Here is a 19,464-nt window from a genome sequence, read left to right as displayed (position 1 = left end):
GCCCGGCATTACTTAACGGGCGTCGACGCGGTCGAAAGAGGAGCCATTAAAGGCGCGGAATATCGGAAAGGCTCTCTAGTCGCCGGGGAGAAATCACCCCGCATCTCCTCGACCCGGGGACACGATAGAAAAAAGCAGGAGGGCCTCCATCGAGGGACTAATTTATACACCGACAGGAACGATAAGTTGACCGGAACAAACGTATATTGTTGACATATAGTTGCCCGAATCATATACCATCACAGGGAAGAATGATTTTGTTGAGAAGAAAAATCATATCGTTGATTTAAACGAATTTTCTTTACTCTTCCTGACATTTCCTTGGACATATTTCATCGCAGGGTGCCGTAGTAGCAATGCATATTTCTTTGAGTCAACCAACTTTTTCTCTCAGTGAAGGGGGGAAATGGCCGAGCCGGTACTCATGCCCACCCGTTCGGCGGAGCTTTTGATTCGTTGGGTTATCATCCCGGCGGAAACGTCCGAAGTCCGAGAACGAGGAACGAGAAGTCTAGGCCGGGTCGAGGGAGATTAATGCCTGCCGATACGAGCCGATGCGAAACCGATTAACATTATCCCCCGGCCGGCGCAGCGCCGCCGAACGGCGACAGGATGCACTACTACCGGAGCCGCGGAACAGCCAACAACAAAACCAATAACTATTAATCGAGGCGCCACCGCACATTCGGCAAAGTCCACGAGATGCACACGGGCGCACCCGCCACCCTGGGTCCACCCGTGCATGCATACGAGGGGTTGTACACTTGCACCCACGTGCACACCCCCACGACCCGGCGCACACACGTCACCCTTACGAGGCCGCCTCTCTACTAACGAGTAACCGTCTCTCACTTTGCAGTACCCTCTGCCGCCGCTTTTCAGCCGTTTTAGCCCGGCATGCCGTTTTACCGACTCCCTCGCCCCTTTCGCCCTCGGTAGGGATCCTTTTTGCCGACGCGGGAGATCGGTCGCGATAACGAGCAACGGCGAAATTATTTCCCGAGCCCCGCAACAGAAATCGAGCATCGGCCCTGGGACCGGGTCGCGGAGTTTCTAGGTGTCAGCGGATTTTCGGGGGTGCTTTGATTAATGGCAATGTGAATTAAGGCAGTCGTACCGTATGACAGCTGTACTTTTTCCCTTTTTTTTTTGTGAATTTCTAACGAACCATAAAAATATCCCATCTTGGAATTTTTACAATATATTTATTAACATGTATACAGTCACTCGGAATTTTTTCGAGCAAAAATATAGATTGGAATCGACTTTACAGCGATTGAAAAACACACACGTGAAAAACAAGTAGGTTGACGGCTGACATGATTCCAGCTGTTCCGTCCATCGGAAATCAACAAGTGAAATGGCATTTTAATCTGTAGACCTATGGCTATAGCCAGAACTAGGATCAAATGAAAATATTGAAAGTTAAATCTTTGGCACGGTTTTGAAAATTTACTTCCGATTTTTGTCTTTTCTTTGGACTTTTTAAGCTTGCTCAAAAAAAAAAAAGCTATGACAGATATCACAATTATCCTAGTTGCGCCTTCGTGGGGTTCGGGTCCGGGGCAAAATGGTATCCCTTGACTTGCCACTGCCACCCTTAACCACTGCGGTAACTCGAGGCCATTCTCTTGGCCAGCAGTGGCCTCCGACCAGGGTGGATATACGAGAGAGGAATACCCGGAAGGGGCGGTCCGAAACTCTGGACCTTGTCCGAGGATTCGCTTGGACGCGGCCCTTGGACTTCGCTCGCGAGGGTGATTTACAGGGGGTGGGAAGAAGGAAAGTTGGACCCGGCAGAAGGGCTGAAAAAGGAGCCCTGTGTCTACGTTAAAATGGCCCGGAATCGGCGTGGATTTTTTAAAATGGTTCTATGTACGCCTTCCATGAGCTCCCTTCGCCATCGGCAACATTAACCTCCCCAGAAAATCAAATTCGGGCAAGCATCGGATGGGCAGTTATTTTTCACATGGAAGATCATTATACCACGTCACTGGCCCCGCAGGTGGAAGTAATCAATCACTCGGTCGCGAGATAATTCCGCATGGCGATGCGCACGTTCATTTTATGACGCGAAAACCGATCGGCCCTCCACTAATAGGTGGCGAGTTTGCCTCAGGTGGCGCGAAATAAAAGCGAATTTTCATGATTAAAGATAATTTACACCCCCCATCGGCGTTTCTCACCCCCGTGGATGACTTTCCTTACCGTTGCCATGTTGAGAACCGTGCCCGTTTCTTCCTTGAGCAGCCCATCGCTTACGGAGCAGTTGCACCCTCTCGCGCTCTGGAACAGAGGGAAACATTGAATATATTATTTCAAAGGAGTACGTTCTCCATGTAAATATTCTCCATGCAAAAAATAAGAGTAGGACCGAAGAAACCGTGAAAATTCAGGGAGGAGTTGGGAAAACGCGAGACGAGACGCCCGCAGTAATTTCGGCTACTCCGCAATTAAAAGAGTTACGTCTTCATAAGACAATGGGAAGTAAGATGGCGGCCGGGGCGTGGTAAAACGCTGAGGCGACAATAAAACCGTCCGCACCCGCGATTCCCCGATCCGGGATTACCGCGGCAGCTGCTCGCTTTACGGCGTTTTCCTCGAAAACGTGAAAATGCTGGTATCGAGCAAACCCAGCCCCGCGGATTCGCGCTCCGAGGAGCTCCCCTTGCCCCCCCTGGGACCTCTTCGGGCCCGCCAGGAAATCTCGGGAACTCGAATTATCCTTCGAGCGGCTCCCACCTCGCGGGGTTTTCTCTCGATAGCCCGTGTTCTCGCGTTTTCCCTCGCAGGACGGATAAAGAGATATTTCACGCGTGGAGGTCCGGCTCCCAGAGCTGCCTCAGCACGCCAAAGCGAACGGGTTAAAGGGAAACGCAGAGGCCCGTTCTGAATTCGCGATGGCGTACGTGCTCGGGTGTCCTGATCATCGCGTTTGCCCTCCTCCCCCGTAGAATCCTTATTGTTAGTCCTTTTCCCCCGATTGCCTCGTCTTCGGCTATTTTCCTCAAACTGGCGTCCCCGGATGCACCGGTCCCGGGGGGGTCCTCGGGATATCGAGATGTCTGGTCTCGGGAACTCCGTCTGAAAACGTCCGATCCAATCTCCGTGGCAACGTCTCCGCGTCCCCCCAGGAATTCCCGCTCCAGTTTCCCCCGGCAATAATTGCGTCCCCCAAACGACAACGTCAATTATGTACGATTGGGAGTTTTTCACGTGACGTGGCCCACGTCATGTGAGTTACTCGAGTGTCTTTCGGTTCTCCAAGATGGCCTCGAGCGAGGTGTCACGCAGATTAATTGCTATTTAATCCGACTCTTTCGTCCGGCAGATACGGTTGATTTAATTACATCGCGTAACGCGCTTCCCTCTGGAACGGTAAAACGCGGAAATTAGAAGGTAACGAGGGCTAATGACGTTTAAACCCGCGCTAGAGATGAAAGTTGGGTAATGTCCAGACAATGCAGGTATTCGGGCGTTATGCGTTCCGAGCGTTGCACGGTTAACTAGGCGCCAAACAGTTTTCTCCATCAGCGCTTGGATTAAAGCCCCGCCAAAGTAGACACGTATAGGTATCTATGTATCGGATATCGGGGTATAGTCGATCCCAAATTCCGAAGCTATACGCAGTTAGGAGTCTTTAAAGTTCTCCGCTCGACCCATGCAAACGCCATTATCCTGATCGAACGGCGATGGTCGAGTTGAACTTCGTTACCGTCGTCGCGCGATGGAGCCTTCCGCGCGGGGAAATTAATGGATTCGGATACACCCTCGTACGAACTTCTCGGCAAATGGCGAACTGCGGAGTCGTACGTCATCGGAGCGGGCGTACGTGCGGTTTCCTTCTATTGCTGCTTCCGGTCTGAGTGCGCCAACTCGGACGTACACATTCGGCTGGGGGGACGGCCGGAGTGGCGTATTGCCGAGTTTTGTCATACGTTTCCCTCGCCAGCCCCTCGCCGATCCATCTTGGAAAAAAATTCCCGGGGAAAAAGCTGTTCCCAGATGCGTTCTCGACAACTTTTTCAAGGGGCACTTTCCTACCGAAGGTGCGGATAAAAAGTTAAACCGACGGGAAGGTCTCGCCGCGCGCGGTCCTCGGACCTCTCGCGAGGCATGCCCTGTTGTGCAGCGATAATTTAGTTTGAATTGATCTCCTTCGATCCTGCCCATCGTCGCGGCTTAGGAGAGCTCTCGAGGAGGGACGAAGCCCGCGACGCACTTTTAGAGCCGGGGAATAAATTTACCCGACCGCGGGCCACAAATCACGGCCGCATTGCAGAGGGCTACGCGCCCTGGCGGTAGATCACGAGACCGTCGGCCCGGTAACCGATGGTTTCCCCGGAAAAGGAAGAGCCGGCATAACTCGAGGCCGCGGCCCTCTCCGGCGTTAATTCGCCGCCATGGAATTAACACCGGCGAGGGTTAATGAGGCGCGAGCTGCGAGTCGCGTCTCGACAAGAGGTGGCTTGCCTAGGTGAAAACAACTACTCGCGACCCGCCATCGTCCCTTTCGACAAAGCGACCGAGGCGACGCCCGAGTAGGCAGAATAGAGCCCTCGAATTACAGGGAACTCGAGACGAGAGCGACCTCTCGAGCGATCGTCGAGCCCTTCTCGAGGAAAGGAGTGCCAAAGTCTCGAAAGAGGCGCGAGGCGACCTTTTCGGATATCGACGAGCTGTTGCTCCACATCCCGGGTCTCGTTTCCCCGAGCACCCGCGGAAAGGAAACTCGGGGGAAAATCTCGGCGTAATTTCCGCCACCTGCGTGGATACCGGCGGAAAAACGGCGACTTAATCCGCCGAGTAACGGAGGAGACATCGAGGAATTCCCGAGGAGGCGGTAATCGGTGATCCACATCCGGTATCCCCGGGTATCGATGTCGCTCCCGAAGGAACCTCCGGAGGGAATCCCGAGGTCGACCCTCGGTGATATCGATACTCCTTAGCGTTGTGGATAGACGAAGTCGGGGAACAAACGGGACCGAGGGGCGCAAAGTAGGAGGGTTGGGTGTCGGCAACCCGATCCCGCCACCCGATGAGTTCCTCTCGTCGGTAATTCTTTTATTAGCCGGATGAGGAACGAAAGGAGCCGATAAAGGTATACGTCTCGGAGCCGATGCACGAATTCACCAAAAGGACTCCGCCATTTCGTTTCCACCTGCCCTGGTATATTTCACATACAACGCGTTTTGCGTGCGGCGGAACGGTCCAAGATGGCGGCCAACGGAGGTCGATCCGGAGTCGGACGGAGGGGCGCAAGAAGGGCCGGGCGGAATTAACCCGCGGACGCAAAGGGCGGAAATGGCGAGCAGGGGGTGGAAACTCGCGAGGTGGCCGCCGGGCGTCGGGGCGCCGTTTTCCTGTATTATCGTGCGAAATTTCCGGGGGCTGATGGACGCGCCTTTCCGCGACGTCCGCCCGGGCGGGCGTATAACTTTCGCGGGTTATAAGAGCGCGCGAGCCCGGCCGGCACGCCCGGCGTACAATTGCGGCGGAGCCGACGCGGTTTTGTCGCGAGGGATATTGCGGCGAGGCCGCGGGACTCTAACGTCGGACGATATTAAATTACCGGCGGCGACGAGCGTCTCCTCGGAGGGGAGCGTCGTTTTCACTCGAGCCGGCCGTTCCCGGGAGTTTTAATTAAACCGGGACGACACCTCGCGGCCCTATTGACCCGCCTAATCGTTTTATCCCCGCACTTCCTCGGCATGCATAAACACGCGTCGGAAAAAAAAAAAAAAGGCCAACGCGGCAGCGTTCTGGCCGGAGCTTTTCCCGAAATTCCCGACACCCGGAGCGCCGCGTGCGCAGCCGCGATACGAGCTGCAACGAAAACTACAACGATATCGGGGAAATAAAATTATCGCGGTAGCGTTATTCCTCCTCCCTGACCCCTGGAAACCCGTTCGCCGAGCGTGTTCGCGTCTATCACTCGGCGATATCGGCCATCGAAAGAGAGAGGATACAGCCTCCGATGGGAATCGCATTTTATAACGGGAACGCGTCGATGAAACGTTACCTCCACCGGGAGTGATTCTGGGCGCGGGGTGAATCGTTGTACTCTCCGTGGTAATTAATTCCGGCCCGGTGTTGCTTCCGCCCGGATCAATCCGATTTCCCGACACGCTGGAAAATAATCGATCGCGAGTATTTGAAATGACCTCGATAGGGATTACCGATTTTCCTATTTGTTCTTCTTCTTTTTTTTTTCCCCTCTATTTCGTCATTTTTAATCCACCGCCAGGCCGCTCCGACGTCCGCTCTCTCGCGTGGCGCGTCGCGGAGTAATTAGTCGGCGCTAAATCCGTCCGCGTCAAGGTGCATGTATAAGTGGAGATATCGCGAGCGGGTCAACCTGCGCGACCGATCGGCGCGGCCGGCCACCACGTGGGCCCGACCGCTGGTTGGTCGAGACTCGCTCCAACGGAATGCGCGCTAACGAGGGACCCCGCTCGGGCGGGCGAGGGGAAAAGTCAAGGCGCAGAGCCGCGCCGCGGAATCCGGGGCAGCCGACGTAAGCCGAACAAACTTGCGCTCCACGGACAGACTGACGGACAGCCGGTGGCCCGTGCCACGGCCACCTGACATTCTTGTCCGATCGGGCTGACATGCCCCTGGGATAGCGCGTATACGCGGGGCGAGTCCTCGGCAAAGCCGGACCCTACTGTACCGACTGTACCTCGGGTGGCCGGTAAATCCGCACCCTTCCCTCGCAAACCCACCCCGAAGGGTGGTCCCTCTTTCGACTTCATTTCTAGTTAAAAGAAAAAGAACACGGTTGAATCGATTCTTAGGTTCTTTTGGATAAGTGCTAATCAGAAGGGAGGAGATTCGTCACGACGTTTAAATCAACGGTATAATTTTTCTTGGCAATTATACATAAAAGGGCGCATAAAAGAATAATTATGCATAAAATGCATTAGGCGATGCCCTCTAGCACCATCCGGGTAAATTAGTTCCTAATTAAAACTAGGAATGTAGCTGAAAGTAACCAAGTATGCAGCATCTTTTGCTTGCTTTTCTTCATTTTAATTCCGCATATATTTAAGTCCGACCCTTAAATATATGTATAAATACTCGGGACGACGTCCTCCTACAATATATCAAAGTTATACGAAAATCGAAGTGGGTTACCCTTTTATGTGTAATATACTTTTTTCTCCTCAACAAAATAATTGCTTCTTGCCATTATATATGAATCAGTATATTTCGATGATATATATTTGTTTTGATCAACTAATCTTTTTTCTCAGGGCATAAAAAGGGATTTTTTTATATTTTTATGTGGGCAAAATGCAAGGCAAAAGGTGTGGTTTGGCAACCGAGGGTTCTTGGGGAGATGGCTCGAGAGATTGCGAGGATATAGGAAAGGTGGAGGGAATTGGTAATTATTCTTTCGGGGACGTCTAACGACTCGGGAGAATCACCGGCGTCGGTCGGATGTCTATTCTCGGAAATTCGATTCTAGTCGGATTTGGATCGGTTCCCCGTCTTGGGGCATCGCGCGAAATTAGGCGAGCCTTCCGTGTACAGTGGCGTTATAAATCGCGAGCGTCCTCGCGCTTGCGCAATTGGCACTCGGCTGCCCGATGAGGAATCTTCCAAGAATCCCGACGACTTTGGCTCGTGCTCCCGATTACAATTATACACATCGACAGAGGATAACCGAGTGGACCCGCCGCGATAAATCTCTCGGCCCGAATTCATAAATCCTCGCGACCGCCGCCGAGTAATATGCAGTCGTTGAAACGCGGTAATTGCAAAATAAAACGAGACTGTCAGAGAAACGCGGGGATTAATTCGGAGAGCTCAATTTCGGGGACCGAGGGTAAAGGACAAATTCCACGACATTGGTCCTGACTATTTTAAAGGGATGTGAAAGGGACATCTAAGGGGTCAATCGATTAATTTCAATCACTCAATCAATTTCAAACCTGACAGCGAGAATATAGAGACTATAAGGAAGGTCCTGACCCCCATGAAATTTCCTTTTTCATGAAAAATTGCGAAAGTGCCTACGAACAAATTAAAAAATATCGAAATGTCATGGGAGTCAGGACCTTTATTACAGCTTCCATATTTAAAATATGAAGTTTGAAACGACTCGTTACACCAAGTTCTGAGAAATGCTTCATAAACGAGACCTCTTTGAAGCCATTTTCACGTCGCCTTAAGGTTAAGGCGGACTTTCGACGCCTTTCCAAAACGATGCAAGTGCATTTCCCCTGTAGCCCTCGAACAAAGATCGAGCGGGTCTCCCTCGGGACCTGGCGGCTCCAGGGGAAAGGCGGGTCCTGGTTGGCGGGTTCGGCCGCTCGTTCATCCCTGTCATCGGGGATGAAAAGAGTCCGACCGGGTAGGGGTTGACGAAGCCCCGGTTTGCGGAGCGGTTCGGCATGCGGATAAAACAACGTCTCCCGTTCCGCAATTAAGTATGCAAACTACTTCTGGTTACGGGCGGCGCGGAACAGAGCCGGGTTAGCTACGGTTAGATCGCGTTAGGGTAGGATAGGGATGGTCGGAAGTTCCATCAGAGGGTAGGGCCGTTTTACCCCAAATCGGACACTCCCTGGAGAAGCATCTCCAATTCCGGGCAAATTTGAATACGTTATGCGCGTTGGCGAGCCACGTCTCCGGAAGAATTTCGGACACCTCGGTAAACCGTCGACTCCATCTAATCGCCTCGAAATAAATTTCCTTTCGGCGAGGGACATTTTCTCGAACGCGTTATCAGGACCTGCGTCCTTTGTCCCTTGGTTCCTTTGTCACATGGGAGACAAAGGGGTGCAGCTGGCGAACGCGAAGTCGTCGGACCGCGCGATCGGCAGCCTTGTATCTCGAGGGGTAGCAATTACCTAGAGTCGTCGGCGTCCTCCGTCTGGTAATTTCCAGGTTCACGGTCATAAAGTCCCGAATGGCCGTAGATCTTGGCGGGACACGCGGAAGCGTTTGTACGTGCCGATACGGGGACACGTGCGGTCCGCTCCAGGTTCCACGTTCCCGGACACGGCGCGCGTGTACCGCAAAATGAGACACCCCGTTCCGCAATTCCATTTCGTTCGGCGCCGGGGAATATCGTCGGATATCGTCGGGGGTGCTGGACGACGTCATTACTTGCATATATACACGTCTCGGTCCACCTGTCCACTTCTGCTTTTCGCCAGATAAGCTGCCGTGAAAATTCACGTGGCAAGGATTCTCCCTATCACAGAAGCCGTCCCCACAGCATCGTCCGATATCGTCGATAAAATTTCTTAACTCCACTCATTGAATCTCAGATTTTTAACCAGGTACACGGAAAGAATGACATTTGTACTTTTAATAGAGGAGACAGCAAGTTTTGTTCTTACTGTAGGAATAATCCCACCAACCACAAAAATGTTTGAAATTATATCGAATCGTAGATGTAAATATTAAAGAACGCATTTTCAGGTGTTCACGTTTCATGATGCAAGTAAGGTTTAACAATATGATCGCGAATTCTTTTCCTACGTGTACCATTTACGATTTGATATCGAAAAGAGGAAGAATCGCAAGTTTCAACCCGGCTGGGTTAAAAGAGGTTGTTTTGGATTTATTTGTAGAAAAAGTGGACGCCGATTAATCAGTGGGACAATGGGAACGAGCCGTGGGGTATGGGCAATAGAATCGAGCACCGTCGTATCCTCTGAGAGGATTGCGTGCCTCCGCAACGTAACGGCACCCACGAGAGCCATTAGGCACGCACGATGCGTGCAAACGGCCGAAACCGGCCGCGAAATCGCCACTTTGTTCGCCAAGTCTGGACTGTTGTCGGAATCAGCGTCCGCGATTTTGCGGATTGCAGCCCTGACTGGTGAAATTTCGGGGGTTTCGGCTTTTCGGGCTGTCGAGCTGCCCTTCTGGACTACTCCAACGGACGCCGAGCTGGCCGCGAGCTCTACTCCAGCTCTCGGTTTAATCGAAATCGTGGGAGGGGTTGAATCGACGAGTAGCCGGAGTGGGATTGGGTAGAAAGTGGAGCGAAACGGGTGGACCCGGGATCGGAGCCACGGGGAATGAGATTTTGGCGGAAGATTCGCCTGATTATCCAAAAAATGTCTGCGCCAGTTACTTTTTCGCCGATTTCTCAGGAAGGGATTTCGTCGTAGTTCGTCCCCGGCGGCGCGACCATCGGGTCGGTCTTTCGCCGTCGGTTTCGCGCCAGGCTGATCGGGTGAAAAAGTTACCCGGACAAGTTATCTCGCCGAGGATGGGTTTAAGCGACAATTAGGAGCGACCGGGAGGATTTTTCCTCCTCGGAGGGAAAAGTTTCCACCGGCTCGGGGGAATTTTCCGGGGTCGAAAAACGAAGAGGTCACCCGGGATCCGGGGAGACGCGCGTTCCCCGGGTGCCTTCTCGTCGGATTCGCGTATCGAAGCGTCGATCGTATTATCGGCTACGAGGTCCCAGGTTGCTGAGACGATTAAACACCGAATGGGAGGGTCCTCCAATGATTGGCTACACGGGGAACTGATTCGCTCTCTGCCGTCCTACCAATCTCTCCCGATTCCCGTTTTATCCACGCCGCGACTCCCGATACGAAACCGATCGTGTATCTTCTCCTCCATTTCCTTCGGCCCTCGCAAGCGGAGTTCCCCGACTCCCGGTGCCTTCCCCTAACGAAGGATCAGCCGGAAACAAAAATGCCTGCAAATCAACTCCCCTTTTACTCGCCCATCCAATTCGCCAAAAGTGATGGTCGAAACGCCCGAAGCGACTCGAGCTCCACAATATATATATACACAAAATCCCGCCATTTCCATTTTCAAAGGATAATAGTTTCGAAACGTTGACGTTGCCTCTCTCTTCACGCCCCCATGCGCCTGCAGCGCGCGCGCGCGCGTCCGATAATTATAATCGGTTAGAGCGAGCTCTCACCCCCAGAGGGGCGCGGGATCTCGCCCTCGAGGAGGGGTGCGGGTTCGACTCGCTCCAGAGATCGGGTTTTGGGGTTGTGTCTCCGCTGCAGCCGGAGGGTGGACGGAGCATTTACATCATTTAATTTATGGCCCTCTCTCTGCCGCGGCCAGGGGCGCCGCAGGGCGGCGGGCGGTGGGTGGTGGGCGGTGGGTGATGGGTGGCGGATGGACCCGCCGCGCGTATACGGACCACTTTTACTGTGTGCGCTTATAAACGCCAGGACGAAGCCCACACAGGCGTCCTTAACGCACCTACGGACGCGTATACGCTGCGTTACGCACAGGGTGAGTCAAAAATCTGGGACGCCTCTCGGCTGAAAAACATGAAAAAATATGTTTACGAGAGAGTTCAACTGAAATAAAAAAACAGTCTTGCAACGACTCTCAAACAAGGCTACATACCCGGTCTAGGGTGTAAAAGTAGTTTGTTGGTAACCCCTCAAGGATTTTATAATTTAATTTTCGTGGAATTATGGTTGAGCGAAAGTGAGAATCGATGTCGGAGCCTTACTGGCTTTAATTTCTTTTTTTTTTTTTCTTTTAAACGGAGGGAAGTGGTGGAGGAGATTTTTTCGCCACCCCGTGCGTCATATGTGACGCAGTCGCGGGGAGGTGCGATTGGAATAAATTTGCATGCGAGCATTACCGAGTGCGGATGGAGGGTGGGGAGGAAAGAGGGAGTCCGCGCGAAAGATCCGAAGCGGAAGGCGCGCGCTCGGACCAAACGTTAGGTGTAAACTACCGTACCAGGGTACGCGGCGTACCTTGAAAGTACGGAAATTGCCAATTAGGTACTGGAACGGCGACGAGGACTTTGTCGCGAAGATAGAGACGGACAGCGGCGCGGGACAGGGCGGCGAGAAAAGGAGCGCGTCGCTCCGTCGCTTCTGGGAACGAGGGAGGGCGTGAAACGACTACGACGGAGGTGGACCGAGAAAAATAGAGGAGAGGGAACGGGGAAAATCGAGAACGAGATTTCTGGAAAGAAGGGAGGAAAAATGGTGGAAATGCCCGGTGTTCCTCCCTCCGGCTTTTTTCTTCCCTTCCCTTACTTTTAAAGGTACACTTTTCATACCTTTGTCAAGACGTCTCGAGTGCGATATGCAGAGATACGCGGGGAGGAATGGCGTCGGGACGTCGAGCGATATCGATGGGCAGGCGAGAACGGGAGGGGCGAAATTTCGGGGTCGATCCCCGATTCCGGCATTGTGGTCGCGGATATCGAAAGAGAGGTTAGGAAGCCGGGGGTATAAGACGGGTCAGCGTGCAGGCCTCGACTATACTGACGCGAGAATTTATGAAGTCTCGGTCCAGGGCCTTTCGCGTTTTCGCGCACTTCTCTCGGGTCGACGGGGGCGGATCCATTTTTCACCGAGACTCGGCCGTAGATCGAGGCCGACACGGAGATCGCGGGGCTCGTGTACCTGGTGGCTACCGGCTACACCCCCGCGCGCACCTTGCCCGGGCTTTCGGTGGGACATAACCTGCGTTTTCCATCAGCCGGGAACACGGTAAAATTGTAAATGCCGGCTAGGAAGCCGCGCGGCCGTGTCTCGAGATTGAGAAGCGGAGTATTCCCCGCCACCCCCACGTACCGGGTGCGCAGTTTCCAAGGATTCCTCGAGAGATTTAAGCGAATACCTGGTACCTATATTTCGGGGACCACCCTTAGAAAAAAAGGATTAGTTGACTGATACGAATATGTGTATATATACATTTCTTGCAATTATATATGATTTAATGATAAGAGGTGCTTCACAGGTATTTCTTAACCAACCGAGCCCAACGTGTGCTAGTCTTAAAGAGAAAACGTTGACGCGTGTCAATATTGGAGCGATTTTTGATATAGCAATTTCTTCCCAGTCAAAAGTGCTCGCAAATTACTTTGTTGCATTTTTTGTACGAAGAATAGCGCTTATCGAAAATCGCTCCGACATGAGCACCCGTCGATTCTTGCGATCGGTTTGGAAATGCGTTCGGAATCGTTATCTTCGTGAGGTACTGTGAATCATGGGACTGTTGAGCGCCCCTAAATGAATTTTGTTTACTCAATCTGACATTACGTTGGACGTATTTGACACATGGCTTCGCACATCCGTATATGTACGTATGCAAGTGCGTACATTCGACGCGAAACTCTACCGAGTTTCCTGATAACAAGATTTCGTTGTCGCATCGAGTCCGCCAACTTTTTTCACTCCGTCCACGGAGTACATTTCGAAACTAGAGCAAAAAGAGTATTTTTACGTGCAGGTTCGAGTGCCCTTCCCGAAAGCCCGGAACAACGAGTCGATGGGAATTCTTTCGCAAATGTTTCAAATTACTCGGTGCTCATGCGAATTTTCATCCCGGTCGGAATGCGCTCGGTTTCGAGAGAGACGACCTGGCGAGCCGGGAATGTTTCGAATCGTCGAGTCCTGGTATAGCTCGACCTCGTCAGGCCGTGACTCTAGCGACCGTCGATTTATCTACATTTCGTAAGAAAACGAGGAACCCCCGGTGCCTCCTCTTCCTCATTTTGCGGACCACAGCCCGCCTCCCTCGAGCGAGACCCGGAGGCCCGCGAAACCGTGAAATTCGACGAAAGGGGCAGGGGCCGGCGATCGATCCGCTTGATTTCAAATTCGCAGAGAGAAACGCGCGGTCTGATGGGGAATAAATGCGATCGGGCGGAATCGAAAAGGCGAATGCTCGGCCGGTGATCTAGAAATTCCGGCAACCCTCTCGCGATAAATTCGTCGGAAAGATGCGCGAAATGAGAGGGTTAAAAATTCCGTGGCAGATCAATTCTACGACCATTTCCCCGTAAAGGACGGTACCTACCCTCGAAGACCGAAAACCCCCGAAAGGCGCGAAGGGACGGAGACGAAGGGAGGGAGCCGCACGGGAGAAGCGGAAATTCTCGGAGGAGGCTAAAGTGTCGCCAGGATGGGAACAACGCTCGGACTAATTAAACTAATTACGAGCTGCCGATATTAGTTTCCGGCGGGCTGTCAACGCGGCCGGCAAAAGCGGAAACGCGGCGACATCGCCTTTATGCAAACAGACACGGCCAGAAGTGCATCCGCGAAGTTGGTCGCGCTTTGTCGCGGCCCTGCAGATTGCAAATTACCGCCCCGCGAACGGCCACTCGTTTTCCCTCGAAAAATGCGCAATGCAGGCCGCCCCGCGAAGCCACTCGTAGGAACGTCCTAAATGCGCCGATATGCATCACCCGTGTACCATGCACGCGTATTCGCGTGTGCAAACAATGCCCGCGAATATGAGGTACAAGGGTTCAAAGGCGCTCGCCAATCTGCGACATTGTCGCGCCGGTAACGGGGGCGGGGGTTGATATGCTGCACCAAGTACGACACGGGATAACTCCTCGTGAGAAGACGAAAGTACCTGTTTGAAAAAGGATATACTTAACTCTTTAATTACGGAACGCCATTATAGTGGCTTCCGTCTGACCGACATTTTTTTACGAAGCTCCACTAAAGTGGCTTCCGCCTGACCGACGTTTTTTTACGGGACACCACTATAGTGGCCCCTTTCATTCCCACGTATTCAAAGCGACAAATGAATATCGTATCCATATAAAATATTAAACCTCCGCGACCTAGCTATCCATATAGGTGGTACATCTCCACTTCTGACTCCGCCGTAGTTAAAGGATTAACACTAGAACTACCAAATTCAATAAAAATTACTGGTTGCAGATGGCCCACCGCGACTAAAAAAAAATCGGCCGGTAGTTCTAGCGTTAATATAAAAAGTATACGTAATTTCCGACGTGGTAAATTGCACATTTTAGACGTCCAATTAATAACGGGCCCCAGGTTCCTTATCAAATGCACAAAAAATGACATATATGGGTAGGAGAATTCGGATACGGAAATGCAGTCGCGTATTAACCCGCCTGTAAATACGCATTATCCCCGCGAAACGACCTTATTCAGATTTTAATAAGGGTCCCCGCAATTTGCGACCTTATCCCCAGTAATCCGCGTCGTTTCCGCGAGGCTAAGACGCGAGTGCTCGCCGGCAAAAAGAGGGAGAAAAACACAAAAATGGACATTTCCAGCGGGGCAGGACCGAATTGAATTGCAGAGTTAATCCGATTGGTCGGGAACTCACTCGAGGGGTCGGCTTTTTCAACCCTTTACCCCGGGGGTGGCGGGCGCGTCGAGGGGCGGCGGGGCGCCGGGACGCGGCGTCGCCAGGGAAGAGGGTGGTAACTGTTTCGTTTCACATATTATTACGCGGGCTTATAATTTCCGCGGACCGCGAAATTTATTCATAGCGCCGGTAACCCTGTTACGTCAGTTTACCGACCGAGACGCGGCAGAGAGGGAGGAAGAGAGGCCCCCTCGGTGGGACCGACGAGGAGAGGCAGAGAAAGGCCATTTCTCATCGGAATGCCGCCAACTTCCGCGATTTTTCAGCGGCGTCCTTGCTCGATAAAATATCCCCCCGGTTCGGCGGAATCTCGAGCGAAACTTTGCGCCGGACGTGCAATCGACGACTTCGCCTCGACGTCACGTCGCGGTCCTCACGAGTGCCGGAAAAGCTGGATCCTAACCTAGATAGGACATTTTTACGGCGGTGATCCAACATTAAATACGTAAGACTATGGAGTTAGTATAAGGAGATGTAACGCCTGTGGTGAGTTCCACGGAAAGGGGCCCCAGATTCGGGACCCAAGATCTGAGATTTTCGCCGATCTAACGATACGAGCGCCACTCGCGGAATATGATGGAACTCGACTCCTACACGGAGAAAAATAAGAGCCTTAAAGTTACAGAAGCCTGTCCGTTGGAAATTCTTGTTCATGATACGGTTAAAAACTGTCCCATTCACAGATTAATCCACTTAATTTTACTTTCTTACATGCACAATTATCAAATACATTTCTGTAAAAGTCAGCTGTAACAATGCTTGAAAATGTCTGTTAATATTAATAGGGATGAAACTGGTACGTTGGTACGAAAGTATTACAAAATTGTAGGTGCAGTGAGAAATGTCTGTGGACATTACAGATTCGGTCTGGTCGGTTCATACTATTTTATTTTTCCAGAAAAATTGAAAATATTTGTAAGCGTTACGGAAGGGATCTAGCAGACGCGGTAGAAGATGATGATTTTTAATTGCAAAATCTCATCGAAGAGGTGCCCTCGGCACTACATCAGCAAAAATCTTAAGGTCTTGGACCCGTTAAAGTAGAGACGATTTCGATACGCAATAGTGTTGTATCTCCTTATACTACTTCGTGGGTAAAACGATTAAATGGAGGAATTTCCTGAATTTGGGGAAACGACGGGGCGGTGGTTTGCAAGCACCTTCGGAGAGTCAAAATGGCGGCCCGGGGAGAATCGCAGCCACTTCCGGGGCGACGCTCGTCGTTCCCCCCGGAGCCGGCCGTCCAATTTCCATGCACGTCAGCGACGTCGACGTCGCCCACGACGACGCACGGCAGAATCAAGTAACCGCGATCTAACGTGTACACCCGTTTACTCGTCGCAGGGTGTCGCCTCCCATGTAAATTGGACGCGAATGACGTCGCGCGGAAGCTTTACTCGCGCCGCCGTGTGAAGTTCCACTTTGAATGGAGTCGTTTGCTAGAAAGTCGAGTCGAATGCGTAATTTCGACGTTAAACTCCCACTTGCCACTCCCGACGACGCCAAGCCGCGGCTTCGATACGTCCGCGACGGTTCTCGCCGAATCCGTCCGCCTACGTTTCCCTAGAAAATCGTTTGCACTATTAAAAAATTGACAAAATATAGAAAATGTACAAATTTTACAGGATTTACAGGATACGTTGAACTCGAAGTTGGGACAATTAACTTCTAGATTTCTCCTTTCAGGTTTGGAAATATTTTCCCCGTGATATAATTTTTTTTTCTCTTTTTTATTATTTAGACGTACGGAGGATGGAAGGAGGTCGACCCGGAGGAGGAAGGAAACGCGTTTGTCAAAGAACGGGAGAACAAGAAAGGGAGCGGCAACGCAGGGAGACAAGTGACAAGCGAGGACATTCCCGGGTAACCCAGGGGTGTCTGCGACGCCGGTTAGAAGACGCGACAGGACACGTGCTCGAACAAGTACGGAACTCGACGAAGGATAAAGGATAATGTCGGATGACGTTGGATCGTGTCAGGCCGTATAATATCCGCAACGGACATGTATTATTCAGCCTGACATCCGCGAGCTGCTGGAATATGGGCTATGCCCTTGCAGACTCGCGTGAATAACCAAATACACGGGGAGACATTAACGCCTCCAAGTCAGCACATCGTCCATTTTTTCCTCGCGACAAGTTTCGAAGACCCGATGGTGTCCAATTTTTCTCTAATTTCCTCCCTCAGAAATAATTCCTCGGAATAATTCGCCGGAAATATTATAACCCACGGATAAAACGATTGAATTTTTGTGCGGGAATTTTGAGGGCCGTGAATTTTGCTTTACGCGCGATGTACCGAGCGGATGCGGAGCTTGCAGATTTTCCAGCGAGTAAATTTCCGTTTCAAGTGTCACCTGATTGATGGGCAAAGCGAGGCGCGCACCTGCACCTAGAATTGCACGTTTATTCTCTAGCCGGGGGAACGAAATAATATTTTTCCGGGGGAAATATGATTTCCCTTAAGTGACAGGCGAACGAGCGTTCGGGGATGCTGGTATACGGTTAGGGAGGGATAATGCGAAGGCGGATGTCCTTCGGCGATGTTCCTTAATCCGTCGATATAGAGAGCCGTCATTCTTTCCTTGACGTATCCGCATGTCGAGGCTTCGCGACGCTTCCTCGGCGTCTCGAAAAATTACCGATCCGACGTGCAGCTCTCCGAGAATCTTCGCAAAGTACGCGTCGAATTAAACGTCGTCCCTTCTCGCGTCGTCCTCCCTCTCCATTGGGTGCAAAAAAAATATCCGAAAACGATAGAAACGGAACCGAGTGCACTTGTAATATTTTCCGAGCACAACTGAATGCTGGAGCTTGAAAGCGGCGCTTCTAATTTCTTCCTGGGTCGGAGGAGGAGGCGAAAAAAAAATGAGAAAACGATTTATCCGGGGGCCTTCTTATAGTCTTCCATGGGGAAGAAACAGGAGACGCATGCGCGCGAGAGGATGGCGCGAGGCGACGTCGAGGGTCGCACGCGTTGTCCGTGCTTTCTAATAGGCTGCCATTAGAGATAATGCGCGTAAATTATGCGTAACGGGTGCATAATTAAAAAGGCCGTTTACGTAGGACAAAGGTAAATTGACCGTGGCACCCGACACGCCAGGGTTCCTCCCCGTAACGGCGCAAAGGGGAGGACACTCGAGACGGGAAGAATATTCCTTCGGGGAGGTGTCGCGATTGCGGAGCGACGGGCGTAACATCGCGTCGCCCGTTTGAAAATGACCCCGGCGCAAGTAAATTCGAATCACAGGAGATACATCGCTGTAACCGCAGCTAAAATTCGGAAACGTGAAACCTAAATTGCAACGACGAACGGAAATACCTGATTATTACATTATCAGGCAGGGGGGAAATAATTAAAATCGGGAAGATGCCTCGCATCGATGCCGGAAGTCGTCGATACTTAAAATGAGATGATAAAATTTTCACGTAGCTCCGTCCGAGCTCCATCATCGAAGTACGTAGACGGATCGCTTTTAGGTCAATACGGACTTACGAGGACATCCGCCGTCTCGGAGGAGACAGGAATAAAGGACAGCTCTTTCTCGCTCCCTTTTCCATCCTCGAGGAGCTCGGAGAAATATCCCCGGAGAGTGAATGCGCGCCGTTAAAGGGCGACCTCTCTTAAGGTCGATTATTGCGCACCGAACGTCCCTTCCGTCGACGTCCACCCGTAAGAGCGCTCGCCCTTTTTACCCCCGGTGGTCTTTCTTTTTTTTTTCCGCTTCCGCTTTATGCTCGATTTTCAATTTTCTATTTACCCGAGGAGATCACCGACGAGCTATCTGGCGAACCCCCCGGTCGATATCCAATATCTGTTTGCTAATATTTCACATATGGCCGCGGCCTCTTACCTCGTCTCCTCTGCAAAGCCCTTCGGCCCCATTTGCATGTCGACGCCGGAAGGCGGTCGTTCGAATTACCCGAGATAACGCGCCCTTTCTTAGATAATCGTCCCCGTTTTAATATAAAAGTTGGACGCTCCGTTTTAATTTTTCTTCTCCCAGGGGAGAGAACGGGAGGCACCCTTAAGATGGCGGAGTGGAGGACGGTCGATACGGTAGGGATCGCGATATCGCGGAGGTCCGAAGTCACGTGGTTAAGGTCGAGGCTTTAAGGATTTCCGGATATCTCTTTAGAGGCGCCTCGGCGCCATTAAAGGTCGACCCGGGGACAAAGGTCGAAGGGTGCGCGATAAGGACCCTTGCAGGTTGCCTCCCCTCCGAGGGCTCGCCACCTTTCTTAACCTCCCCGCAACAGCCCCCGCCCTCCTCTCCTCCCTTTCCCACCCATTGACCCGCGCCTCTCCAGCCGCGTTTCTCTCCCTTCTTTTCGCGAATACCAAAGAAAAATATTTCCG

General features: G+C 51.9%; 1 protein-coding gene across 5 annotated transcripts in view; it reads right to left on the bottom strand.

Annotated features, from left to right (window-relative positions):
• LOC105697253 (transcriptional-regulating factor 1) overlaps positions 1–19,464 on the bottom strand; it is a 263,174-nt gene that overhangs the window by 204,331 nt on the left and 39,379 nt on the right. For all 5 annotated transcript variants that reach the window (XM_012420399.1, XM_012420401.1, XM_012420405.1 and 2 more), the window contains one exon: positions 2,209–2,286. In XM_012420399.1, coding sequence (XP_012275822.1) covers positions 2,209–2,217 — 9 coding nt within the window. In that variant the 5' untranslated portion in view covers positions 2,218–2,286. The remainder of the gene's footprint in view (positions 1–2,208; positions 2,287–19,464) is intronic.

Source organism: Orussus abietinus, unplaced genomic scaffold (genome assembly GCF_000612105.2).
Source record: "Orussus abietinus isolate OABI.00-Male unplaced genomic scaffold, Oabi_2.0 scaffold42, whole genome shotgun sequence".
In the NCBI taxonomy this organism is placed as follows: Eukaryota; Metazoa; Arthropoda; class Insecta; order Hymenoptera; family Orussidae; genus Orussus; species Orussus abietinus.
The sequence above is the reverse complement of the archived record's forward strand: the minus strand, read 5'-3'. Positions and strand labels throughout refer to the sequence as shown.